The sequence below is a fragment of the Propithecus coquereli genome, unplaced genomic scaffold, assembly GCF_000956105.1.
Source record: "Propithecus coquereli isolate 6110/MARCELLA unplaced genomic scaffold, Pcoq_1.0 Scaffold535, whole genome shotgun sequence".
Lineage (NCBI taxonomy): Eukaryota > Metazoa > Chordata > Mammalia > Primates > Indriidae > Propithecus > Propithecus coquereli.
The window spans coordinates 936,811-961,523 of NW_012151230.1; the positions used below are offsets into that span (position 1 = coordinate 936,811).

Genomic DNA, 24,713 nt, shown 5'->3' on the forward strand with positions numbered 1-24,713 from the left:
ACCAAGAGTGCAAGCGGGACGATGGTGCCGCCGCGGTGAGCGGCCTGTGGTCCCTGGAAGCTAAACACGGAGTTCCTCACGACCCCGAGGGTCCCCCAGGTGTATCCAAGGGTTGAAAGGTGTCCTCGGACGGCCAAGCTCTGCGCTGCCCCCACCTGCTCAGCCCCCTGCGAGCTGCGTCCCACTGGGCCTCCGGCTGGGGAAGGACACAGTGACAGACCCACCCTGCCGTCCCCAAATACCCCCAGCTTCTGCCCAGGGGTTTGCTCCCCAAGCTGCACCTGTGCTGGGCCCCGGGGCTGCCTGGGCCACAGGACACAGGCCCTCCCTGCGAGACGTCTGGGGAGGGAAGCGAAGGGACGCAGAGGACAGTGACAAGCCAACCGCGGCGACCGTAACGCAGCTCAGTAATTCCAAAGGTTTATTTCCTTAAATTGACGTTACACAATGTAACGCAAAAGGGGAGATCACACAGAATTCGTTTTAAAATAGACAAAGGGTCTCTCGTGGAGAACACACAACCAGGAGGCTCCGACTCACGCACACGCGGGGCTCACACGGCCGCGACAGAAGCAACAAGGGCCCAGGAAGTGGCGCAGCCCCTCCCGCAGCGCCAGCCTCCCCGGCGGCTCCAGATTCCAGTCGGCCATAAAGTAATAAATACGAACATGTCACGTGCAGCCAGGTAAAAATAAAGTCATCGAGTGATGAGAAAAGAAACAAGTTGGGGTAGTTTTCTATTTTAAGTCCAAGCACAGTGGCAATATTTCAAGTATTGCAAAGAAAAACACGTGTGTCCCGTCTGTGTGTGTGGCGTATGACCTTTGAGCCCCTCGCCCTGGTGCGGGACCCAGCGTGCCTCCCGCAGCCCCCTGGGGATACATTCAAGTAGAAGTGGGCAGGCCGGGTGGCCTCTCCCCACCCCGTGGCGGCTGCTGGGACGCGGCTGGGAGGGACGGGACCACACCAGCCCCAGTGCGGAGAGGAGCCCCTGCGCCCCCCGCCCGGGATGCTGGCTGGGGCTACACACGTGACTTGCCTCCCACGTGTGCCGTCCTTGCTGGCCCATGCTCAGGCCGGACGGCTGCTGGGCACACGCCCCCCACCCCGGCTGCCAGGACGGGGCAGGACGGCGGGGGACAGAGAGCCGGGCGCACCCAGCAGCCTGGAAAGGGGCCTCGCCACCCACCCCAGCACCATCTGCCTCCAAAACCATTTCTGAAATACCTACGAGTTTTCTCCTTTAAAGAAAAGATGAGCTGCATGAAAATAAGACACGTTTCAGGAGTAAAGTGTGAAAGATGACGACGTCTGTTCCGGGTTTAGAAGCACGGAGCGTCCCGCTGTCTGTCCCTAAACGAACATCTGAGCAAGGGGACCGTGCCTCCCCTCCGGGCCGTGGCCCCACCACACGGAGCCCGCTTTCCTCCCAAGGTCCACACACGCGCGCTGGACACGCCCAGCGCACCACTCGCACACGCCACACGCTCGGGGCTATCTACAGCTGTGTACACGTATGTGGATATGCACAGTCGCCTCGGTTCGACCTCCAGGAGTCACCTCCCGGAGGCCAGAGAGGACGCCGAGGCTCAAGTCTCTAACTGCATAAAGTGCTCGTGGTTTGCAAAGCTGGGTGGGTGGTCTCAGAGAGGTTCCTGGGGGAGAGGCCAGGAGGCTGCACCTCTTCCTGGCGGCGACTGGGCAGGTCTGGCCGTGAGGAAAAGCTTGCTTTGGCTTTGAGTCGGCAACGCTGTCTCGGGGCCTTGCCCATCCTTGCGGGCGGCCCTGGGTCTCCCGAGGTGGTGGGCGCCCAGGTATACCTGCCACCTCTTGGCACCGGCGGCTGCCGTGAGGCAGCTGGAGCGGACAAGTTCTGAGACTCCCGCGTGCGGGGAGTGGCCGACCCAGCATCCTGCAGTCCACGCCCGCCACAGCCGGAAGCCCAGGGGGCGGGAGCTGCGTGGCTCCACTCGGTGTCCCGCAGGGAGGCTCAGCACTGGCCACCAGCGACGTCCGGCCAGCACGCTGACCCCTGGGGCACAGCAGGCCAGCGCCGAGGTCAGGCACAGATGCCGGTCAGCAGGGCGGAGAGTCTGCGCTCGATGCACAGTTTGCCTGTGTTGGGGGCAGAGGGAGGGAGCGTGAGGCGGGTGCCCGGGCCCCACCCCCACCGGCAGCCCCGCACACTCACACTTGGCGACGTTCTCGATGTCTGCCTGGTCCGAGAGCATGTGCTGCAGCCCCTCCAGGAGCAGCAGGGCCTTGTGGTAGCGCGGCACGCAGCTCTCTCGGTGCTGGAACATCTCGTCCAGGGCGGCCGACTGCACCTGCAGGGCGAGGGCGGAGGCTGGGCCCGGAGGCTGGGCCCGGAGGCTGGGCCCGGAGCCTCCCGCAGCCCCCAAGTGCCAGACCCTCGACCAGCAGCCAAGGGCGGCACGAACGCTATAGCCCCCTGTGTGTGCAGCTGCTTGTGCTGGGGCGGCTGCAGCACCGTCAGCCCACCCTGGAGGGGCCTGAGGTCGCTCTGTCAGAGGGGGAGCGAGGCTGGGGATCGAGAAGGGGGAAGCTCTGCCCCCACGTTTGCTGGGGCTGGATTTTCGCTGTGTGCGTGAATTTTCCTGAAACAGAGGTGCTGCCTGCACCCCACCCTAGTCGTTCTTTTGGAGGCTGAATTGCCTAAGAGGTCTTAAGACCAGGTCTATTTTACAGGCGGGGAAACTGAGTCTCAGGGAGGGATGCGGCCAGGACCCGCCTGAGCCGTGCAGTGTGCACAGAGGACGTGCCGGGCCCAGCAAAGGGGGTCAGAAGCCGCGCCGGGCACCGGGTGCCTGCAGGGGTCTGGGGGAAGCTGGGGCACCACGCGCTCTCCCGAGCCCCCCAGGTGCCAGCGCGGAGTCGGGAGGGACGCCCCGCAGTCTACGCGGTGGGCGCCCAGTCCCGCCCCCAGGGCGGACAGCGCCAGCTCGGGAGCTCTGGGCCGCGCTCCCCCGCCCCATACCATCTGCACGGCGTGGCTGAAGATGAGCTTCTCAGCAGTGATGCTGTGGACGCGGTCCAGGAGCCGCTGCTTGTCCAGGAAGAAGCGCTGCAGCCGCAGGCTCAGGCCCTGGCAGGACACCACGCTGGCCTTGTACAGCTCGTTCAGCCTGCGCACCACTGTGGGGGACGGCCGCTCAGCGCCGGCCCTCCCTCTGCGGGCAGAGGGCTCGGGGCAGGGACACCGCGGGGGAGGCTGGCTCTGCCCGAGCACCCGGCGCGGCGGGCGTGAGCGTTAGAGAGCAGGAGAGAGCAGGAGGGCGGGCGGCAGAGGGGAGAGAGTGAACTAGCCCTTTCCCCGTCTCATCCCTGGCCCTCCCCATCCCTCGGTGAGAGGCTCGGCCCAGCACCCGGCCCGGACGCGTCTGACTCCCTCTCTGCGCTGCAGGCTGGGCCGTGCCCGGGGCCTGGTGGGGGCCTCCCCGTCGCCCACATCTCTGCCCACGGCCACAGGCCCCGGCCCCTGCCCTGCACCACTTCCCCTGCCTGGACGTGGCCGGGCCTGCACCCTGGGCGCCCTCGGCCCTCACCCTGCTTCACGGTGGACGACAGGCACAGCTTGCCAGCCCGGATCTGGTCGATAGCCGTCTGCAGGCCCGAGGACAGCAGCTCGGCCACCTTCAGGTACAGCACCAGCTGCTCCGCGAAGCTGGAGGGCGGCAGGTGTCAGAAGGCGCAGGACCTGGCCCCCAGGCTGACGCCACCCCCAGCCCCGGCCCACACGCACCCCCACTCGCGGCTCAGCAGGCTGATCTGGTCGGCCACCACGCTCTCCTGCAGCTGGTACTCGGGGCCGCCGGCCGCCTCGCCGGCGCTGCCCTTCAGGGCCGCGATCTCCAGGACGTGCTGCGCGAACAGGAGCGTGCAGCGCAGGCTGTGCAGGGTCTCCGTGTGCTCTTGCTGGGGAGGAGCGGGGTCAGGGGCTTGGCCAAGGGCCGGGAGGGGGCCGGGATCCCCCCACCCGCGGCACAGGCAGGGGGCCTCGGCCCCGCACACACCCCAGCAGGAATGGAAGCCCCCCGGGGGCCTGCCTCCCCCAGCCCAGCCTCACCTCCATGAGGGTCTCCTCGGGGAGGTCAGGGGCCTCGAAGGTCACAGCCCCCTCCAGGTTGGCGGCGATGGGGTCGGCAAAGGTGCAGCAGTGGCCGGGGAGCTCGGGGACGGCCTCGCCGCAGGCGCCGGGCACCAGGTGGCGGGCGGAGGAGGAGCCTGAGGAGCCCACTGTGGGGAGCGGCCAGTGAGCAGCCCCAGGACCCACTCAGGGCGCCGCCCCAAGCCCCGCGCACGCCCACAGCGCCCCAGCCGGCCTCGGGCTCCGTGCTACCACGCCCTGCGGCCACAGCAGCAGACACAGTGGAGCCGGGACCCACGGGACGCCCCCGCCTGCCTGCCCTCCCACCAGGCCAAGGTCCACGTCGCAGGGACACTGTGCTCCTGACACCTGAGCCCGATCTGCCTGGGGTGAGCGAGGGCAGCTGGAGCCGCCTGCACTTGGGAGAGGCGGGGCCCCGGGGTCCTCAGAGAGGGCAGCACAACCCACCGGCCCCTCCACGGGTGGCAGGACCCCTGTGGCAGCCGCTGGCTGGACCGGACCCTCCCACCCTGCCAGGACCCGGACCCAGCACTCCCCGTGAGCCGCGGGCCGGGAACCGAGGGGCACACCGGCTCACGCGCTGTGCTCGGCCTAGGCAGCCTCCACAGCAGCATGGCAGCGTCCCGGCCCCTGTCCTGGCAAGACGATGCCTCACGCTTAGTGACTGGCACAGGCGCCTGGGGCTCCGCTACCAGGGCTGTACCCACTTTACAGAGGGGGAGACTGAGCATGGATTTCTCAGGGGCCTTTGGCAGCTCCTTGGCCAGCGCCAGGCCCTGGGGTGCAGGAGTCCAGCGACGCCAGAGCTGAAGGAGCTGCCCACAGCCCAGGTGCTGCTGACACCGCCCCAACCAGCCCTCACCTGAAAACATCCTGGTGCGGGGGCCCTGGGGCGGCGTGGTCCCGCTGGGGGGAGAGCCCACGGTGAAGACCACCGGGGAGGGGCTGCTGGCGCCCCCTGCGCAGGCTCCCGGGTGCAGGCTCCCTCCGAAGCCAGCAGAGGGCGCTGCGAGGGCGAGGAGGGGCTCAGGTCGCGTCCCCCCAGTCCCATCCCCCAGCCCCGCCGTGCACCCCATCTCCATGAGCTGCTCCTGCAGGCTGTCCCGGCTGCCTGAGTCCCGCCATCACCTCCCTCATCCCACGGCAGCCCCCACCGCGCACCGATCTCCATGGGCTTCTCCTGCAGGCTGTCCGTGCTGCCCGAGTCGGGGGCCTGCGTCCCAAACGCGGCCTTCAGGAGCAGGTCTGTGAGGCGGCTGGTGCTGAAGGACCTGGGGGCACGGTGACCGCAGGGCTCTGGGACACGTGCCACAGGGGCCTGGGCCCAGCCTGCCCCGACCGGACCTCCCTGGCGCTCCCTCAGGCCAGGCACACCCGCCCGCCCCCTTGCGAGGAAGGCACCGCCGCGTCTCACGGCAGCGCGGGGGCCCAGAAGGGCGAAGCCTGCCAGAAGTGGACACGGCTCTCCAACGCCCGCTTCCTCTCCCACCCCCTGCAGCTCACAGCAGGACCACCCTGGGGGGCCACCCACCAAGAGCCCAGTGTCTGTGGCCCCCCCACACCCACGCACCGGCCAAAGGGGCCCTTGCTGTCCTCACTGGGCCGCAGGCCGGAGCCCAGCTGCTGTCCCTGGAAGGGCCCCATGTCCGAGAGGTCGGGCAGCGTCCGGTTCCGGGGTGGTGTCACCACCACGCCCTGCCGGGCCAGCAGGGTCAGCAGATTCTGGGAGCTGGGGGTCTTGGGGAAGTCGACCACGGGCACAGCCTAGGAGGGGGATGGCTCTGAGTCGCCCCGCCCGCAGCCCGCAGCCCCTCTCGGCACAGTGAGGGCCGGGGAACGCGGCCGCATCTGAAGGGCCCGGCAGAGACGCAGCCTGAGCCCGGCCCAGCTGGGGGCCGGGATGTGACCGCAGCACAGAGCGGCCCCAGCACCCCGCGGGCGGCCACTCCCACCCCATCCCTCTCCTGGCGCTCTGCGCCTCTGGAGAGTGTGCTGCGGGCGCCCGCTACCTTGGTCGGGGAGCCCAGGATGGGAGGCAGGGGGTTCCGCTGCAGGAAGTCGGGCAGCTTGGGCGAGCCGCGCAGGGGCCGGCAGGACGGCAGCCCGTGGGACGGCTGGGGAGGGCTGGCCTGCGGGGGGCTGAGCACGGCTCCCAGCGGGTCCGTGGGAGGCTTGGGCAGCTTGGGGCGGACGACGTGCAGGTCGGACAGGTTGGGGGCGCTGTGCAGGCGGCAGCCCAGGCCGGAGGAGCGGGGAGAGTGCTCGGGCGCAGAGGAGCCTGCGGACAGGGCGGCCCCGTCACTGCCCGCCCCACGGGACAGCGCCGCCGCTGCCCTGACCGCTGTGCGGGGCCTCTCGGGCAGCACGGCCTAAACTCAGTTACCCCTCTGACCCCGGCCACGCCCGGAGGGGACGCCTACTCTCTGCCACCTAAGGCAACAGGCAGAGGAACTACGAAAGCCACTGCAGGCCCACGGCACAAGGTGGGGGCTGCCAGCCCCTCGTCTGTCTTTCTACTTGTGAGGAACAAGGGCTGCGGACCGGAGCACGGCGGCACGTACCTGCACGGGGGGACCTGCCAGGCCGCGTCTCGGCTCCTTGCAGGGAGGGCGACCCGCTCCAGCCCGGCCGCTCGGGGATGGTCCCGACTTGGGGGAGAAAGGCCAGCGTCAGCCCGGGACAGGGCACCACCTCGCGCCCCACCCCCAGCTCACCTTGGGGAGACGGCGTGTACGGCCGGCCCCCGCCCAAGGACGACTTCCTGGCCAGCACGGCTCCGGGTTCCACGGGCGCTGGGGGCGACGGGCTGGCCCGGGCGAAGCCCAGGGGGCTGGTGCTGCCCGACCTGCGGATGGCGGAGGACCTGCGGACAAGCGTGTGAGGAGCCCCCACGTGGCTAGCACGGCACCGGGCGCTTCTCCCACCACTGTGCGCTGCCCAGACAGCTTCGCTGAGAGCCACGTGGGAGGGGCTGAACCCTTAGCTGTCCTGCCTGGGGTGACAATCAGGACCCGGGGCATCCCAGCGTTTCCCAAGGCACCGTCACCCTGAGGCCACAGCCCCAGCGAGGACAACCACCAGCCCACACCTTTTTAAAACAGCTCTCTTTCCCTCCATTTACTTCTATCTGTTGAAATTTGCCAAAGTACAGATTTTGTAAACTTAAGAAACTTTGCTGGAATTTACCAGAAAAACGTCAGAATAAGTAGAATCCCACTGTGTTGACAAAGCGAAGGGTGTTGCTGAGTTACACAGTGCACGGCCCGCACAACTGTGCATGCGCAACAGCCCTGCCCTTCTCCAAGGGGCAGCAGCAGGAGACGTGCCCGGATCCGTGGGGCCCCTGCACTCACCGGGGTGTCTGGTACTGGGCGGGCGACTGCAGGTTCTGCTCGATGCGCTGGTAGTTCTGCACCTGCGTGGGCACCGGGATGGGCACGGAGGCGCCATACCTGCTGCTGGAGAACGGGCCGGCCCGGCTGTTGGGGGGGAGGTTGGGGTCACGGAGATCGAGCCCACGGTGAAGCCTGGGCCCAGCCCCCCAGGACACGGGCCACCCCGGGCCGCCCGCCAGCTCTGGAAGGGGCAACTTTCATACTTGCGCACGCGCTGCCACTGCGGCACTGTGGGCCCAGCCTGTGCCCAGCCAGCGGGCGGCACCGCAGCACAGCAGCCGGGCCAGCCTAGCCCAGTAGGCGTGCGGTGGCAACGCTGCCTCTGCCCTGGTCCTGGGTCCCAGGCTGGCTCCCTCACCTGCCCACCCTCCATCAAGGCCCTTCCCCCACAGTCCCTTCTGCAGGGCCACCCACGCAGGCCCTGGACACACAGGCCAGGGTGGCCGTGACACTGGCGGGGAGCCCCCCTCTCCGGGGCCTTACCCTGAGGGGCTGGGGGAGCTGCTGCAGGGTGGGGATGGGGACGGGGTCCGGCCGTGGCTCTCCAGGCCAGCAGAGGCCACCAGCGAGCTCCTGGAGAGGGAGAGGCCAGGCAGGGCTGTCAAGCCAAGGGCGGCACATGCCCCAGCGCTCCCTGCCCGGCCCCAGGCGGGTGCTGTCAGCTCAGCCCTCCCCCTGCTGACTGCAGCAGGCGTGAGCCAGGCGGGTGACACGGCCACTTCCCATCCCCAAAACAGAAGGCTCAGGGAGGGGCTCACCCGCTGCACATGAGGCTGTCCGGCGGAGGCTTGGCACCGGCCACCTCGGCCACCAGGTCACCTGCGGGTGGAAGACAACAGGGCTAGACCCCAAGTCCTCTCTGCCCACTCAGGCCTACCCACCCCGCCAAGGCCCCCACGACTTTCTCCCCAGAGTGGTGGGTGCAGGCAGGGCCAGCCCTGTGCAGGGAGCAGCCTCGGCTGGGGGTGTGGCAGCCCCTCCGAGTCCCGGGGAGGCCAGGGCGCCCCAGTCCCTGCTCCTCCCCACCCGCACTGCACTCCTTCTCCTGGGCCTTGCAGAGACCCTGGGTCCCTGGCACTCGGCCTTCAGCCAACTCCAGGTGGGAGGATGAGGCCAGGCATCCACGGGCCCTAGTCGGGGCCCAAACCCCAAACCCCAGAACACCAGGTTCCTGCCGTCCTGAGTGGTGGGGGCCCCCGGAGCCGGGCTGAAGGCAGGTGCCCAGGGGCTCAGCAAGTACCACTCACTCCTGGTGGACACCAGGGCCAGCGCCAAGGGATCCCTAGTCCCTGCAGTCTCCAGATGGCCGAGGACAGAGAGCGAGCTGCCAGCACGTGGGGCCCCAAGAGGCACCGTGGACCCCCAGGCCTGGCCCGCTAAGCTGGGACACCTGCATCCACCAAACGCCGAGGGGGCAACGCCAGACCGCTGCGGTGCGGAGGCTTCCGATAAGCAAAGGGTGCGCAAAGGGGAGCAATGGGGGGCCCTGGAGGGGCGGCCACACCCTGCAAGGAGGGGCCTGGCCCAGGGTGGCAGGACCAGGGCCTGGACCACTGACTACCTGACAGCCACCGAGAGGACGTGGCTTTGCCCCAGGAGTGGCGTGAGCACACGGCCTTCCCAGCCAAGCTTGGCTGCTGCCAGAAGCTCCCAGAAGCCCGTCCTGACTGCCCACAGGTGGGGACAAGTCTGGACCACACACGCAGTGTCCGTGTCCGTGTCCGACACGTCCAAGGTGTTCCCTCACCACAGACACCACACAGGCCCTCCCCCGCCCGGCAGGCCAGACCTGGAAACTGGGCCGGGACCATGACGAAGTCATCCGTGTCACAGGAGGAGTCCTTGCTGCCACCCGAGTCCCGGGAGCCATGCAGGAAGCCGGCGGCATCGGCAGGGGAGGTCAGGGTCTTCTGCAGCTGCTGCATCTCCCCCAGGGACTGGGGGCCAGAGGGGGGGCTGGTGAGCTGGGGCCCCGGGACCGACACCCTGGCGAGGAAATCCCACTCCTCCGGGATGGCCCAGGTCCTCGGCCAGGACCAGGGACCACCACGAGCTGAGGATAGGGGCTCGGTGTGTGTTCTTCCCGCCAGCTACTCTTTCCTCTTCTCTTTAAATTTCCAAAGCCGACACCAAGGCCAGCCTTGACCCCACTGGGAACAGTCATTAGCACGGACCCCCACCATCCCAGCCAGAGTGGCAAGAAGCCCCTGGACCCACGGCTCAAGAGGAGGCCCTGTGTCTGGGGGTGTCCACCTCTCCATTCCTACAGCCACGTGAACAGGGTACCATGGGGGGTGTCTAGTGCAGACGCCGCCACGGGGGTCCCTGCTCTGCGGCCTGTGCTAAGGCCCCAGAACCCACCACGCTCGGGAGGGCTCCCGGGCAGCTCTGGGGGGTCACAGCACAGTCGTGCCCCTGCCCCTGGTTTCCGAGCACAGGGTGGGCCAGGAGGACTTGGACACTGACTTAGTGTCACTCAAACGCCCCTGCGGGAGGAGCTGGGTACTCGGACAGACGGACAGACGGACGGGGCTTGATCCCTGGCCAATCGCAGCACACAACACGGGGCTGTCACCCCCAGCACCTCCAGTCTGACAGCAGACGGGAGGGAGCCAGGTGCTCCACCCGACTCCACCCACTGCACAGCTGCACCAGCCCCTGGGACGCAGGCGAGGACCAGCGCTGCAGAAGCCTTCGCCTACTTCTAACGCTTTCACGTTCCACAAGGACGTGGTCACCAGTGTCTTCCAGGGCTCACACAGACAAAGACATCAAGGCAGGTGCCCGGTGGGCCGGGGCCGGGCTGAGACTCACCGGCGGGGAGGCCAGGTGGGACGTGGAGCTGCTGCTGGAGCTGCTGCCGGAGCCCGAGCTGGGGCGGGAGGGCACAGGCACCGGCGGGGCTGCGGGGCGGGCGCGGGTCAGTGTGCGGCGTCCTGCCACCTGTGGGGACGCTGCTCCCACAGAGCCAACCCAGACGCGGGACAAGCTGAACCACACCCCCACCCGCCCACTGCCTGCCGGTGGGACCACCTCCCAGGCCACACCCCGGCTGTGACCCACCAGACCCTGGGCAGCACCACCCCTCCAGAACCGCCCAGCAGAGGTGAACAGGGGGTGAGACCCGCCCCCAGGGGCTGCAGGAGGGGCTGGGCCAGACCTGAGGGTGGGACACACAGACACTCACACTTCTTGACCGAGGGGCTGGCCTCGAGGAACGGGTGGTGGAAAAACTCATCTGCAGGGAGGGGTGAGGTCTTAGCAGGACCCGCCCGCAGGGCCTGGGGGACCACGGGCCGAGGCCCGAGGCAGCACTGCAGCTGGCTGTGGCACCTGTCCCAGCCAGAGAGCACTGCGCTGGGCACAGAGACAGAGCCCCCGGGCGGCTCCTGAGCACATCTGGCCACCATCTCACCCCAGGCCGACACGGCCCGCCCACCTGCCCCCACTGCAAACTCAGGGCCCGGCAGCCCAGGGGGAGGCGGCAGCCGACAGCGCTGGGGCGACTCACCGCTGTCCCTCGGGCTGGAGGTGGCCACTCCGGGGCCCGCAGGAGTCTAGTGCACAGGCTCACACCGGCCAGGGGAGGGTGGCCGAAGCCTGTGCCCACAGCCCACACTGGGCTTAGAGGGGCCAGTGCCCCAGCGGGGCGTGGGAGTACAGGGGATGAAGCTGGATGCCCCCCACCCCTGAATAAGCAAATGCTGCCTGAGCGCACAGCGTGAGGTGTGCCAGGGGTGCGTCCCCCAAGCTGCCCGGGGTGGCCCGGCCCGCGAGCGCTCACCGAAGTCCATGCGGTCTTTGTGGTTGCGCTGCAGCAGGGCCAGGAGCAGCTGCCTCAGGGGGGCCGAGGTCTCCCGTGGGATGCTGCGTGGGGCGAGAACGTGAGGCCGGGCCGACCGCGGAGCCTGCTCAGGGCCCCTGGGCGTGGGGGAAGGGCACTTACGTGGGGACCAGCGTCTTGTTCTTCTCGTAGAACAGGCGGAGGTCCTGGGGGCTGCTGGCCTGGCGGGTGAAGACAGCATGAGTGCCCCAGCCCCCGGGGAGGCAGGGCCCAGCCACACGGGTCACTGTCCAGTCTCAGCCGACATCCTCAGCCAGCCCTGGGTCTGGATTGCTGGCCCAGACCACACGCCCCCTCCCCACCCCCGGCCAGATTGGGGCTCGTGCAGCACAGCACCCCTGGGCCGCCAGTGGGCTGGAAGGGGGCTGGCCGACCAACCCTCCGCCCGAGGCAGGCTGGCTGGGCGTTGGGTGCATCCAAAGGCTTTGGTAGCACCGGCTGTTGGCTCCTTGGAATTAGCAACCACACATCCCCCCACCGTCACAGGGACCGGCCCCTCCTGGTGGGCCTGGGCCGAGCACAAGTGCTCACAGCCCACCACCCATTCACTCCCTGAGCACCGCCTGTGCCAGACACCCTCCAGGTCCCAGGGACGCAGCAGAGGGCCTCCAGGGGCTGACATCCCCTGGGTGCTCAGCTCTCTCCAGACAGGACAGGGTGGGGGCGCTGCGGGGACCTGCGGGCAGCAACGCAGGCTCATTGCTCAGGCCAGCACAGGAGGCCGGGCCCTGCCCTGCTGGCTGCACGCAGCCTTGGCCCTCTGGGGTCCCCGCACAACGCAGGGCACAGTTTTCCGCACAGGGCCCTGGCGCCCGAGGTCACCGCCAGCACCGGCAGGGAGGGCGGGTGAAGACCAGGAGACCCGCCCAGCACACACGTGCCCACAGCGCCAGCTGGGCTCCACCGCGTTGAAGTGCTAGTTACACTAACTGGCCACCAAGCGGTGCGGCCTCGGCCCGAGCAGGAGGCTGCCTGCCCACCCCGAGGAGGGACCGCGGGGTCCCGGTGGGCGATGGCCAGACAGGGCAGGAGCGTTGGCGGGAGCAGCAGCGCAGCCGCCCACCAGCCAGCCCCGCGGGGGTCCTCACCTGGAAGGGCGCCTTGCCCGTCAGGCACTGGTAGACGATGGTGCCGATGCTCCACAGGTCCGCCTTCCCGTCGTAGTGCTGGGACATGATGACCTCGGGAGCCTGCGCGACAGAGACCCGGTCGGCACCCCGCGGCAGGGCGGCACTCGCGCTCGCTGACCAAAAGGAGGCGCCAGCCAATCAGAGCACACGCCTGCCGGGCACCAGCCAATCAGCAGACGCCGGCCAAGCACCGACCAACCAGAGCGGAGGTGGCGGGAAGCAGGGACGGGCGGGACGGGGACCACGCACCATGTACATGGGGGAGCCGCAGAGCGTGGCCGCCATCATGTTGCTCTGCAGGTACCGCGCGAACCCGAAGTCGGCTGCGGAGAGAGACGCATCAGGACGGCGCAGCCCGGGCCGCGCGCCGTGGGGGGGCCGCGCTGCACCCGGGACCCACCGATCTTGACGCGGATGTTGTTGGGGTTGGCGCGGCGCCCGCCGGGGTTGGACAGCAGGATGTTCTGCGGCTTCAGGTCGCGGTGGATGATGCCCTTGCTGTGCAGCAGCCGCATGGCGCCGGCGATCTGCTGCAGGAAGAGCCTGATGGTGTCCTCGCTCAGCGTGCGCATGGCTGCGGGGAGACGAGGGCTCAGGGCTCACCCCACACCCTGCACCCTGGCTGGGCGCCGCTGCCGGGCCAGACCGGTCCCGCCCGCTCAGCAGGCGGCGGGGGAGACACCCACACACCACTCCTGTCGCTCCTGCAGCAGCTCCCAGCCCGCCAGGGGGGAGGCCAGCCCTCCTGTGTCCCCAAGAGCAAGCACGTGTTTACCTAATGTCAAAATCCAGGCCCAGACCCCCAGGCCCCTCTGTCCCCTGAGCCAGGCTCACCAGCCTGACAGTGCCAAGGCAGGCGGGCACAGCCTCACTGCCCCACTAAGCCCCTCCTGGGAGACTGGGAGGCCCACACTCTCGTCTGCGCAGACATGCTCAGACAGACATACAGACAGACACACATACCCGGGACGTGTGAGCACCCCTTACAACCAGCCCCAGGAGAGACCGGTCCTCCAGCCAGGCCCCGGGGCTCCCAAACCTCCCTCCCTGCCTCCACAGGCAGCGGCACCTGAAGCTGGCCTGGGCCCCACCTGCCACCTGTGGAGCCTGAACACCAGCCAGGAGCTGCCAGGCCACCGAAGGTCACAGCCCCAGCGAGCAGCGTGGCGGCCACGAGATCGACAGCAAACACCGGGCGGCAGCGCCCAGCACGCCCCGGCCACGTGCTGGGCCAGGTGCCGCAGGCGGCCCAGAGCACCCGAGACACCACCTGTCGGCTCTGGCCGCTGCCTCGGCCATGTCAGGAGGGGCCCTTCCGGCCAGAGTCTGCCCTGACGGCTCAGCCACAGCCAGCGTGTCCCCAGCCAGGGCCCCAGCACAGAGGGCAGAGACGCCGGGGAGGAGCCCCACTCAGGCTCTGGAGCACAGTGCCCTGCCGGCTCCTCCCCTCCTGGCCCAGCTCCGGCAGCCCCCGCTCTGCCCCTGGTCCCTCTGCCCCTGGTCCCTCTGCCCCTGGTCCCATCTTCTCTCCCGACTCTAGACACAGCCCCCGGCACCTGGCTAACATGAAGCTCCGGATGCCCAACCTTGGAAATGGTGCTATGGTCTGAAAGCGTCCCGCAAAATTCCTGTGTTGAGACCCTCACCCCTAGGGTGACAGTGTTAGGTGGGGCCTTTGGGGGTGATTAGGTCCGTGGGCTTAGTGCCTCCATGGACGAGGCCTGAGAGAGCCCCTCTGCCCCTCCCAGGTCTGCGGGAGCTGCAGCGTCTGCCAGCTCCTTCAGCCAAGACGTCCCAGCCCTCAGACCTGAGCGGCGAAGCTGCTTGTGAACAACCTGGTCTGGGCATTTTGTAATAGCAGCTCCAGCGGACGCGGACAGATGCCACCCCATCCTTGCCCATGCACAGACCAAAGTCCCGGAATCGTCTGTCTCCCTGCCACCTCCACACCCCCAGGACACCCCACTCGAAGGCTGTCCAGACGCACCCCTCACCTCCTCGCCCTGCGAGCACCTGTAGCTCAGACGCACCCGGCAGGGTCCATCAGCCCTGCCGCAGCCCCCGCCCCACCCGCGCCCTCCCCAGCGCCCACCCTCTGCGCCAACATCCTGCTCCCGCACGGACCCAGCTCCACTCGACTCAGCCGGACGGTGCCTGCCCAGCCGCATGCAGCCCCCACCGCCCCCACAGTGCACCTGCTCATCCTGTTCCCGCTGCTCCCCAGACCAGAGACCTGGCATGTGGGAGACAGATAGACGGACGGTGGCAGAAGCGCCCGAAACAGCTCAGGTCCCCCCTCCCACCCGCTCCAGGAGGCACCGGGGGAGAAAGGCCCTGCATGGCGCCAGAGGCTGGGCCGGGGTGACCGTGTCCACTCACTGTGCAGGTAGTCGGCCAGGTCCCCGCCGTTACAGTACTGCGGAAGACCAGAGACGTGTCGTCAGTGACGGCCAGGGGTCCGGGCCAACCCCCAGCCCCGTCTGTCTCCTAACCCTCACCTGGGGGCTGCTTCCTAGGCCCTCAGGCATCTGATGTCCCCAGGGCACAGGTCCCCAGCAATCCCTGCTGCGTCCTCATCACCATCCCCCGACTCCAGCCACGTCCGTCCCTCCCTCCATGCCTCTGAGCCCAGCCGTGGCCATTAGCCCGAAGACACGGGGCAACGCCGCCTCCCCTGCCCGGGCCCCAGGCGACCGGGGCCGCCCCCTCCACGTGTCTGGCCCCGTCCTCCCAGCAGGCCCCCAGGCACTCACCTCCATGACCAGGTACACGGAATTGGCCATTTCCTACGAGACAAACAAGAGGCCGTGAGAGGTGGGAAGGAGGGCCACGCTGTGGGGGTGCGAGGCACGGCCCCACAGATGCACAGGTGCCCCCCACACCACTGGGCTCACACGGCCAGGCCTTAGCCAGCAGCCAGTGGCCGGGAATCGGGGGCGGCCGTGGGCCACGTGGGCTGTGCAGCAGATGCTTGTCGTGGCCACCCAGGCCTCCGTCGCGACTGAGGAAAGGCCCCCTGGCCCCCGGTTTCGTGGGGGCCCAGCCTGCCGCCCTGCAAGCAGCAGCTCCTGGCTGAAGGCACCACCCAGCGGGAAGGGCTGAGCCCAGGGGCGCGGGAGGCCTTGGCCTCAGACCCGGGGACTGCCAGCTCCTGGCTCCGGAATCGGCGACGCCGACAGATTACAGGCTGGGGCTGCCAGGCTGACTCAGAGCCCGAGGCGCCCTGCTCCCTGCCGACCTGGCCGTCTGGGGGCTCAGGCTGCCACCCCCTGCCTCCTCCCCTCCACTGTGGGCCCAGCCAGCTCCTGCTCAGCCTCGGCCCAGACACAGACCCCTGCCGGGAGCCACCCACAGCCTCCCTCTCTGTCCCTGTGACATGAAGAAAGCCACTGGAGGCAGCCCCCGCACCCAGACACACACAGCACCCGCCTTGCCAGCCACGGACGGAGCAGCTCACGCAGCCGCCCCCGCCCCTGCCGCGGGGCTGAGCAGACTCAAACCAGGCGGGCTGGGCCCCTCAGCCCCAACCGCCACCCTCCCGCCTCCACACGGTGCTGCGCCTAAGCGCGGGCCAGCCCTGCCAGCCTGAGGAGTGAGGTCCCCCACGGCCCTGTCCCCAGGGCACGTCCAGGGCTACCCTGTGGCAGCTACAATTTATACCCCAAGATGCAAGGGGTGCGGGCAGCTGTGTGCCAGCCCAAAGCAAGGAGGGGCTGCTGCGCGAGGCAGGAGGGACCCTTCCCACAGCCACAGGCCGGAGATCCCGGCCCCCACCCCAAGCCCAGCTCCCAGGCCTGTGTCTGCCAAGCCTCCGAGACGTGCCCTGTCCCTGCCCTAGCACGACCAAGGAAAAGGAGGCCCAGGCCCAGGCCCAGATGGGGGGAGACACACAGCTGCCGGTGATGCCTGGTGTGCCAACTTGCCCCAGAAACGTCCCTATGTCTCAGAGGTGCGCCGGCGGAAGGGCAGGCTGAGGAGGGAGCGCTCCCCGGGCGGCTGAGGCCAGTGCCACCAGGACGCGGCCCACCCTGTACACCCAGGCCCCTCGGACACCACGTGGCCCAGAGGGGGACTCCGAAGCCCAGGCACAGCCTGGGAGGACCTGCCCACAAAGCAGGCCCTGCCTGGCTCGTCGCCTGCCTCAAGAGGGAGGCCTGGGACCCAGGCCCCAGCCACCTCCCAGGCCAGCTGCAGGGAGAGATAACCGGGGCAGGTCCCCACCCACCCAGGGCCGCGGGGAGAAGGATGGGGACCCAGAAATAGCTGCAGAGATGCAACACCCACTCCCTGCTCCCGAGCCTGCTCCGCCCTCCCCGCAGCCCCTCCAGTGAGGGCTGCGAGGCACCCCGAGCCCCTACTCCCTCTCGCCCGCCCTGGGTCACCCCACCAGCGGGAGGCAGCACCTGTGGGACCCCCCCCAGGGCATGACCCTCCACAAGGGCCCCAAACCCCCTCAGCAAAGCCAGGACCCGCAGAGACAAGGGACAGGGACAGCAGGGGGCCCAGGGGACTCGCAGACATGGGCAGGGTGGGGGCCCAGGGAGGCACAGACTGAAGCCACCTCTCCCGGGACACCCCAGGGCACCAGAGATAGCCCAGTGCCCTCTGCCCCGGAGCCCACAGTACCTGCCAGGAGGCCCTCCCGCTGCTGCCCGCTCTGCAGCCCGGCCCCACCCCATCCCCAACCCCCTCCAGCCAGAACGCTCCACGTCCCCAGTCACCCATGCCCTGGCCTTGCTCAGAGTTCACAGACAACACCCCCAACACCTGCATTCCTGGAGACCCCTCCCGGCCCCGCACCACCCTCATCTTCCCTGCAGCCCTGGTGGGCACCACTCGCGGGAACGGGAGACCCTCAGTGGGCTCACGGCAGGCTGGGCCGTGGGGTCCCAGCACTCCGGCCTCCTCGCTGCCCTCCGCCAGCGGGGCACCCTGCCTGGTCAGTTACTCAGCGGAGACACGGCTGTCCCCTGGCCTGGGCCGTGCTTGGTCTCCCCACGAAAGTCCTTCTGGGCACAAGACACACGGTCAGCAGGGCTGTGGCGTCCACCTCCCCACATGGCATCGGGCTTCAGGAGACGCAGACCCAGGACCCCACGCCGGCCAACGCCCAGTGCACCCTGGCATGACTCCAGATGCCTGCTGGGCTGAGGGCATCGGAAGCACCCAAGGCTACTCCTGCGCCCGTGGAGCCTTCTCTGGAAGCCGCCGGCCTGCACCAACCAGGGCCTGCCTCACAGACGCGCAGAGGCCCACCCGGCACCGGGCAGGGGCAGCGCCAGCCCAAGAGGATGCTCGAGCCCCCACCCTCGACTCGGCCGTGCCAAGGGAGACCAAGCCAGCAGCTGGCAGTGACTGCATCGCCTGCCCAGGGGAGCCCGGCCGAGCTGCCTCCAGCCCTGGCAGGGACCAGAAAGAGAAGCTGGGGCCGACCAGGGCCAGCTCCGGTGGGGACCTGCTCCAGGGAGGCAGTGAGTCCCAGCCTGTCCCCAAGACCTGTCCCCACGACCCCCTCCCTGCCATCCACCCGGGGCCATCCCAACCTGCCTGCGGGTCCCCCCAGCCCTCCCCGTGGGAAGGGTTCAGGGCTCTCTCTGGGGCCCCTGGGGGGTAAAGGTCAGAGCACAGCTTCGGTGCTCACAGCCAGGGCCACGCTGCCGAGCCCTCGCCCACCCAGAAGCCAGACGGGGCATCGGGTTCCACTCCGCCACCTCCGCACGGCTAAATCTGCTTTTTACAAGCTCCCCTGGGGAGCAGGGGCCAGGCAGGCTCCAGGCACCAAGCCACCCCCCTCAGACACCTGAAAGGCCAGACTGCTCCCCGGCGCCTGTGAGGGGTGCTCAGCTCCGCGGGGCAGGTCTGGGGGACTCGGCCGCATCACAGCACACGGCCACGGGCAGACCCGCATCCGACAGCAGGCGCGCCAGGCCCCTGCACCAGCACCCCGGCCCGGGAGGCCCCATCTCGCAGCCTGTCTAAAGGCAGATGTGGGGCAGGGAGGGAGGCACACAGCTGGCCACGCGGCAAAGCTGGGCCCAGACTGACTCCCGACCGCTCTGTGGGGCCGTCCCTGCAGAAGCGGACGGCTGGGTGGACCCTGCGCACCGAGGCTCCCAACGAAGCGAACCTTCAGAAGGGGAGAGCAAAACCGACACCGTCTCTGTCTCTGGGCAGCCAGCCCGGGGGCCCTGGGGACAGAGCTGGCACCCCACGTGCACGCACGGCTGGCATCAGGGCCGCGAGTCCCGGCAGCAGGGCACGGGCGTCTGGGCACGTAGGAGGCTGCCCCACCCCTGGGGCAATAAGGTGCTTTACTTAATAGGATCCAGCTCCCCACCCTCAACCAGCCCCACTCCTGTCTGGTGATCCTGGGCTGGGCCTGGTGGGCAGGCGCTGACCTAGTTAACTCCTTCAGAGCCGTCCTTCCTGGCTCTAGAAGGTGGCAGAAGCCACAGCCACGGCCCACACAGAACGGCTCTGCACACCAGGCTGGGTTCTTGTGGACAGCTGCCAGAAGGGAAGGCTGCCCAGGCCCCCTGCAAAGGAAGGCCCACCCTCCTGCCCTGGCAGCCACCTGCAGCCACCCAGAGTGTGCTGGCTCCCTGGGGGCTGGCGGCCCGGCCAACCTCTCCAGCCCCCTTCCCTGACAGCGGTCTCCACCATCTGGGCGCTCAGCCGCAGGGGCTGAGGCAGGTCCCTGGGGCCAGCGCTGCTCAGCACTGCGGAGGGAGTGGGTGGCCTGAGCCCTCTGCGGGCGTGGCCTGCCTGGGAAAAGCGGAGAAACGTCCGGTGCAGGGGAGCGTGCGCTGGGGGGACCCCGTGGGGAGACGCAAACCACACACTCCTGAGACCCACGCCCCGTCCACCAGCCCAGGGAGGGGTACTCACGCCAGAACGGTCCTGCCACGGGACGCCGCACAGCAATGGAAAAGCAACGCTGGCCACGCACAGAAACACAGACCCCTCAGACGCAAGCCGCCTGAAATTCCACTGCCAGGCCCCGAGACAAGCCGGACAGGGCTGTAGGTGTCAGGAGCCGGCTCCGACGGAAACCGAGAGAAGCTCGGGAGTGACCACAACGTGCGGACTGGCGCTCCCCCGGATGGGGAGGGACGCCGGCAACCGGGGACGCAGGACAGTGCTCTGTCCCACACAGGTGCCTGCTCTACGTGGCAAGCATTTCGTCAACGATGCTTTGCGCTTTCTATTATGTTTATTGTATTCCACGATTTAAAAAGTCTTAAACAAATAAAACAACAGCACAGAAACAACAACAAACACTTACAGAATAAACACACAATTTCCAGGATTGCTTGGACCCTCGGGCCTCTCCACAGGCCCCTGCTTGGGAGCCTGGCACCAACAGCTTTGGACACAGCCTGCCCCCTTGAGCAGCAGCAGAGACCGTCCCACCTCTGCCTGGAGCCGTCCTTCCCAGTCCTGGGCTCACGGTAGCCCCATTACCCCGAGCCAGGGGCTGGCACTGCCCTGAGAAGGCCAATGGTGAGTGCAGGCACTCCCTGGCTCGGGTCCCCACCAGCAGGTGGCCCACAGGGGGCTGGCTCTGTCTGCGGGGACTGGGTGAGCCACATCTGGGCGGCCCAGCAAGGCCTTCGGCTGCAGGGAACTGGCTGGAGGGCGTGCTGGCCTGGGGAGGGGGCCACCGCCAGCAGGGATGCCATCAACCCTGCTCCCAGGGCACACTGGGCTGGGATCGGGCCTGGCTTCCAGCAGTGGCCGCTCTCCTGGTGCAAGAGCAAGTCCAGACGCCGCACGCCCCACCCTCAGTAAGAAGACCTGGTGCTCTAGCCACCTCCCCCGGCCCTGATGGGCTCAGAAAAGCATAACCCAAGGGACCCACTTTCCAGGCACTCACACTAGCCTGATAAATGTTACCAAAACTCTAACACAACAAAAATATAAATAACAACCTCAAAACCTCAAGATATACAAACAGAATAAACACACAATTTTGTAAGCAATTTCCAGAACTATCTAGACCCTGCTCTGGAGCCTGGTACCAACAGGTTTCAACACGGCCTACATCCTGACCCCACTCAAGCCACGGGCAGAGCAAACAACCTGGGGGGATATATCTGCAACCTCAAAAAAGGACTGCTTTCCTTAATATATAAACAGCTCCCATAAATCAATAATATTCACATAGCACTTATTAAGTGACAGGCAGAATTCTAAACACTTAACATACTAAAGTTGTCATCATAACTGCAAAGTTTGGGGTTTTTTTCCCCCAGAGATAGGGGTTCACTATGTCGTCCAGCTCAATCTTGAACTCCTGGGCTCAAGCAATTCTCCTGCCTCAGCCTCCCTGAGTAGCCCGGACTATAGGTACATGCCACCACACTGAGCCTCCACTACCGTTCTTCACAAGAAAACTAAGGTTCCAGTCTGGGCAACATAGTGAGATCCCAATCTCTACAAAAAATTTAAAAATTAGCCAGGCGTGGTAACACACACCCATGGTCCCAGCTACTCAGGAGGCTGAGGCAGGAGGCTGGCTTGAGTCCAGGAGTTTGAGGTTACAGTGAGCTATGACCGTACCACTGAACTCCTGCCTGGTCGACAGAGCAAGACCCTACCTCCAAAAACAGAAAACTGAAGCCCCAAGAGGTGACTTGCCCAAGGCCACGCAGGTAACTGGTGAGGCCAGGACGCAGAAAGGCAGTCTGGCTCCCCTGAGCCGCAGTTTAACCACGTGTCCAACCTCAGCTCGTTGGAAACGTGTGCAGAGAACAGAGGCATTTCCAATATTCACCCACACGTCGAGAGACACTGAAGCTCACTCACAATGAAAAACAAACCATAAGAGACGCTGTTTTCCACTCCTCCCGTGGGCCAAGACGGAACTGTCTGAGAGTCCCCTCCTGGCCAGGGCGCAGGAAGACAGGCACTCAGACGCGAGGCTGCGTGACCACTGGTGTTGCCTCTCTGGGGACAATTTGGCAACAGCTGCCCAAATCGACAGGCATCCCTCTCGCCCAGGGATGCTTCTTCTAGGATCCGTTTGCAGACACACGGCGGGGCAGAGCTGGCAGCAGTGGCCGCCACACCGGCTGGCGTGCCAGACTTCCAGGACGGCCTCAGGCCCCTCAGAACCCCGGGAAGAGGGCACCCCAGGGCTGCAAATAACCACCCAGCCCTAGTCCCAGCAGCAGCGCACGCCACCGTGGCGGTCCCCACGAATGAAGGCTGCCTGCTCTCACTCAGTCCCCGCAACCCTGTGGTCTCTACTTCACAGACAGAGCAGGGGCTGCCCCAGGACACCACCCGCGCACTCGGCAGGGCAGGACTGGGACCAGTCACCTGGCTGCAGGGGCTGGCGCTGAACCACGGGGCTCCCAGGTGGGGACCTCTGGGGAGGAATCGAGGGGCAGTCGTGCAGTGACACAGAACCTTCTCCGAGCTGCGTTCTTAGGAACAGTGGGTGTGGCGGGGAGGACACCCGTGAACACGCGTGTTCGTGACGGCATCCCCAGAGACCCAGAACCAACTTACGACGGTGGCTCTAAGGGAGACGCCGTCTGGACAGGGATGGGACGGGTACTTTTTACCACGTCGCCTTCTGAACTGTTTGGGAATTGTTTTTTCTTAGCCAAATCACTTATTAGTGATTTTTAAAAGCCAATTTTTTCCTGAGTTTGTCTCAAATAAAAGCCTTAAGGATGCAGGGAACAACCCGCACCCCGGGGCTGAGAACCCTGGCCCCCAGAGCCCAGCGGGCCCGGCTGGCTTTCCCAGGCACTTGCCGGGCGGAGGAGGCGTGGTGCGGAGCGCAGGCGGGAGCGCGAGAGGCCCACAGCCAGGCCCGTGCAGCTCCACAGGGATGCACAAGGACTGGGCTGGGGGCACGGGCCCTGTGTCTGCCGGGGAACATGCAGATGGTCCCCTGGGGCCCACCCCACTGTCTGCCCGATTCCCAGCAGGCCCCCCGGAGATGCCCGAGCACTGGACTTCCAGGAGCCCTGGAGGGGACCCTGTGGCGTGGCCCAGGAAGGGGCCCCAGGGGTCCGTGCCTGTGTAGGGACAGGCTGTCCACGCTGCTCTGGCCCCCACGGGGCGACGCACTGACAGGAGGCTCCAGAAACTGGGGAGACGTGGAGGAAGGAGAGGAAGACGGGGTGGAAGAGGCAGAGAGGAGGGGCGGAGGGGTGGGGTGGCGGTGGCCCTCCTGGACCCAGAACACCATGTGCCTGAGCTTCCAGGTATTTGCTGTCACAATGGACCTGGGCCCTCCCACACGTCACCTTGTCACAAGCCACGGCCCCTAAGGCCACAGCAAAGCTCTGACGGTGGAGGAGGGAGGAGGCCACCAAAACACAGCCAGCCAGGCCAGGAACTTCCCTCGGCCAGGGCTGGGCCGTGGCCTCAGTAAACAGGTTTCAAAACCATTAGTCAGCACTTTGGGCACAGATCTGCCGCCTCAGTTCCTGGTCCCCAGACCGGGCATCCAGGCTCCGAGCCCTGCCCGCCCCTGGGCCCCGGGGACCAGGGGGCAGCGTGGGAAAGCAGGTGGAATGGCCTCCTTCTGGGGCTAGCCAGGCCTGGCCTGAGGTGGCCTCATCAGCCGCAGCCAGCTCCTGGGGACTGCCAGCAAAAAGGAATCTCCTGCGGGCCCTCCCCCGTTCTGACGCAGGGAGAGCACGGCCAATGCCAGCCCACTGGAGCAATGTCAACAAACAAACGGCCTCAGATCAGACAGGTGGGCCAGGCTTGCAGGACCGACTGGCCTGCCTAGGCCACGGCCACCAGACTCGGTCAGGGCCACTGGGGCAGACACCCAGGGGAGGGAGATCCTCCACCTGCCACGCTGCAGCCAGTCCCCACAGGGTCAGGGTAGGTCAGGGCAACTGGCCACCGGAGGCAGCCCCTCCCCAGGCAAACAGCTGGAGGCCGTGGGACTCCAGCACCAAAGGAAGCCCAAGCCCCAGACAGGGCCAAGGACGGGGCTCCGGGTCCCCATAAGGCCTCGGACCTGGGCAGGCCAGATGCCCTGTCTCTGCGCTCGGACGCCCACTCCTTCCGCTGTCCCCTGCCCACCCTGTCCCCAGCAGACGGCAGTCCAGAGGCCTTACCTGGAAGTCATACAACGCCACGATATTTTCATGTTTCAGTTCCTAGGACAGAAAGCGAATGGCGTGAGCAGGTGCAGGCTCGCCCACCGCCTCCCCACCTGCCCCCACCCCCACCCCGCCAGCTCACCTTCAGGATCTTGATCTCCTTCCCCAGCAGCGTCTGGGACTTGGCGAGGTTCTTCTTATTAATGCACTTGACCGCGACCTCCAGATCGTGCTTCTGAAAACCCAACGGGGACCTTCAGCGCCAGACGGCCCCGGGCAGGCCTTCCCCCAGACAAAGTGCACAGGGTGGGCCCCAGGGGTGCCGGGGTGGGCCCCAGGGGTGCAAGTCTCAGGATGGGGATCAAGGCAGAGGGTTTGGGGGTGGTGATCCAGGCTGGGGTCCTGGTTGTGGGTTGAGCCGGGAATCCAGGCTGGGGATCCCGGGGGATCCGGGCTGGGGGTGTAGCTGAGGATCCAGGCTGGGGAGCCCGGGCTGGGGGTCCTGGGTGTGGGTGGGGCTGCGAATCTGGGCTGGGGGTCCATGCTGGCAGGCCTGGGATCCCAGTAGGGATCCAGGCTCGGGGGTCCTGGCGCAGGCCAGGCTGGGGATTTGAGCTGGGGGTCCCAGGTGGGAATCTGGACTGAGGGCCTGGGCTGGGGACCCAGTGGGGATCCGGGCTGGGAATCTGAGCTGGGGGTCCTGGGTGGGAATCTGGACTGAGGGCCCGGGCTGGGGACTCCAGTGGGGATCCGAGCCGGGAGTCCTGGATGGGGGGCCGAGGTGAGGATCCGGGCTGGGGGTCCTGGGTAGGGATCCGGGCCGGGAGTCCTGGATGGGGGGCCGAGGTGAGGATCCGGGCTGGGGGTCCTGGGTGGGGATCCGGGCGGGAGTCCTGGATGGGGGGCCGAGGTGAGGATCCGGGCTGGGGTCTGGCGGGGGGTCCAGGAGGGGGCCTCACCTCGCGGTGGCGGCCCTTGAAGACCACGGCGAAGGCGCCGTGCCCGATCAGGTCCTTGCGCGAGAACTCGAACTTGCCCACGATCTCGGTGCCGCCGCGGCCGGGCTCCATGGCGCGCGCGGGCCGGGGGTGCGGGCCGGGGGTCGGCGGGCCGGGGCGTGCGCGGCTCAGGCGCAGG

The 24,713-nt window shown here is 67.4% G+C and overlaps 1 protein-coding gene across 2 annotated transcripts; it reads right to left on the reverse strand.

The window, feature by feature from the left end:
• Positions 1–410: 410 nt before the first annotated feature.
• On the reverse strand, positions 411–24,682 carry ULK1 (unc-51 like autophagy activating kinase 1). Of its 2 annotated transcripts, XM_012657275.1 has the most exons (28): positions 24,536–24,682; positions 23,719–23,811; positions 23,592–23,633; positions 15,252–15,284; positions 14,878–14,914; positions 12,899–13,072; positions 12,748–12,821; positions 12,457–12,558; positions 11,471–11,529; positions 11,309–11,391; positions 10,712–10,762; positions 10,339–10,427; positions 9,314–9,461; positions 8,283–8,343; positions 8,008–8,097; positions 7,483–7,608; positions 6,844–6,992; positions 6,691–6,777; positions 6,139–6,407; positions 5,700–5,893; positions 5,291–5,400; positions 4,992–5,135; positions 4,088–4,257; positions 3,764–3,936; positions 3,567–3,685; positions 2,999–3,156; positions 2,192–2,327; positions 411–2,115 (listed from the first exon to the last, which is right to left on the reverse strand). In XM_012657275.1, the coding sequence occupies exons 1-28, from the start codon at positions 24,644–24,646 to the stop codon at positions 2,060–2,062; spliced, it is 3,138 nt and encodes a 1,045-aa protein (XP_012512729.1). In that variant the 5' UTR covers positions 24,647–24,682; the 3' UTR covers positions 411–2,059. The 2 variants fall into 2 exon arrangements, with proteins under 2 accessions (XP_012512729.1, XP_012512728.1); XM_012657274.1 differs by having other exon boundaries at positions 6,691–6,992; positions 24,536–24,649.
• Between the last annotated feature and the right edge of the window lie 31 nt (positions 24,683–24,713).

What these genes read in the sequence shown, in the direction of transcription:
- ULK1 (XM_012657274.1), bottom strand. Translation starts at nt 24,646, where the DNA reads ATGGAGCCCGGCCGCGGCGGCACCGAGATCGTGGGCAAGTTCGAGTTC. An exon ending in TGGCGTTGTATGACTTCCAG is followed by an intron (nt 15,285 to 23,591) that starts GTAAGGCCTCTG and finishes TTTGTCTCGTAG; the next exon opens with GAAATGGCCAATTCCGTGTA. An exon ending in GCCCAGTACCAGACACCCCG is followed by an intron (nt 6,993 to 7,482) that starts GTGAGTGCAGGG and finishes GCTTGTCCGCAG; the next exon opens with GTCCTCCGCCATCCGCAGGT.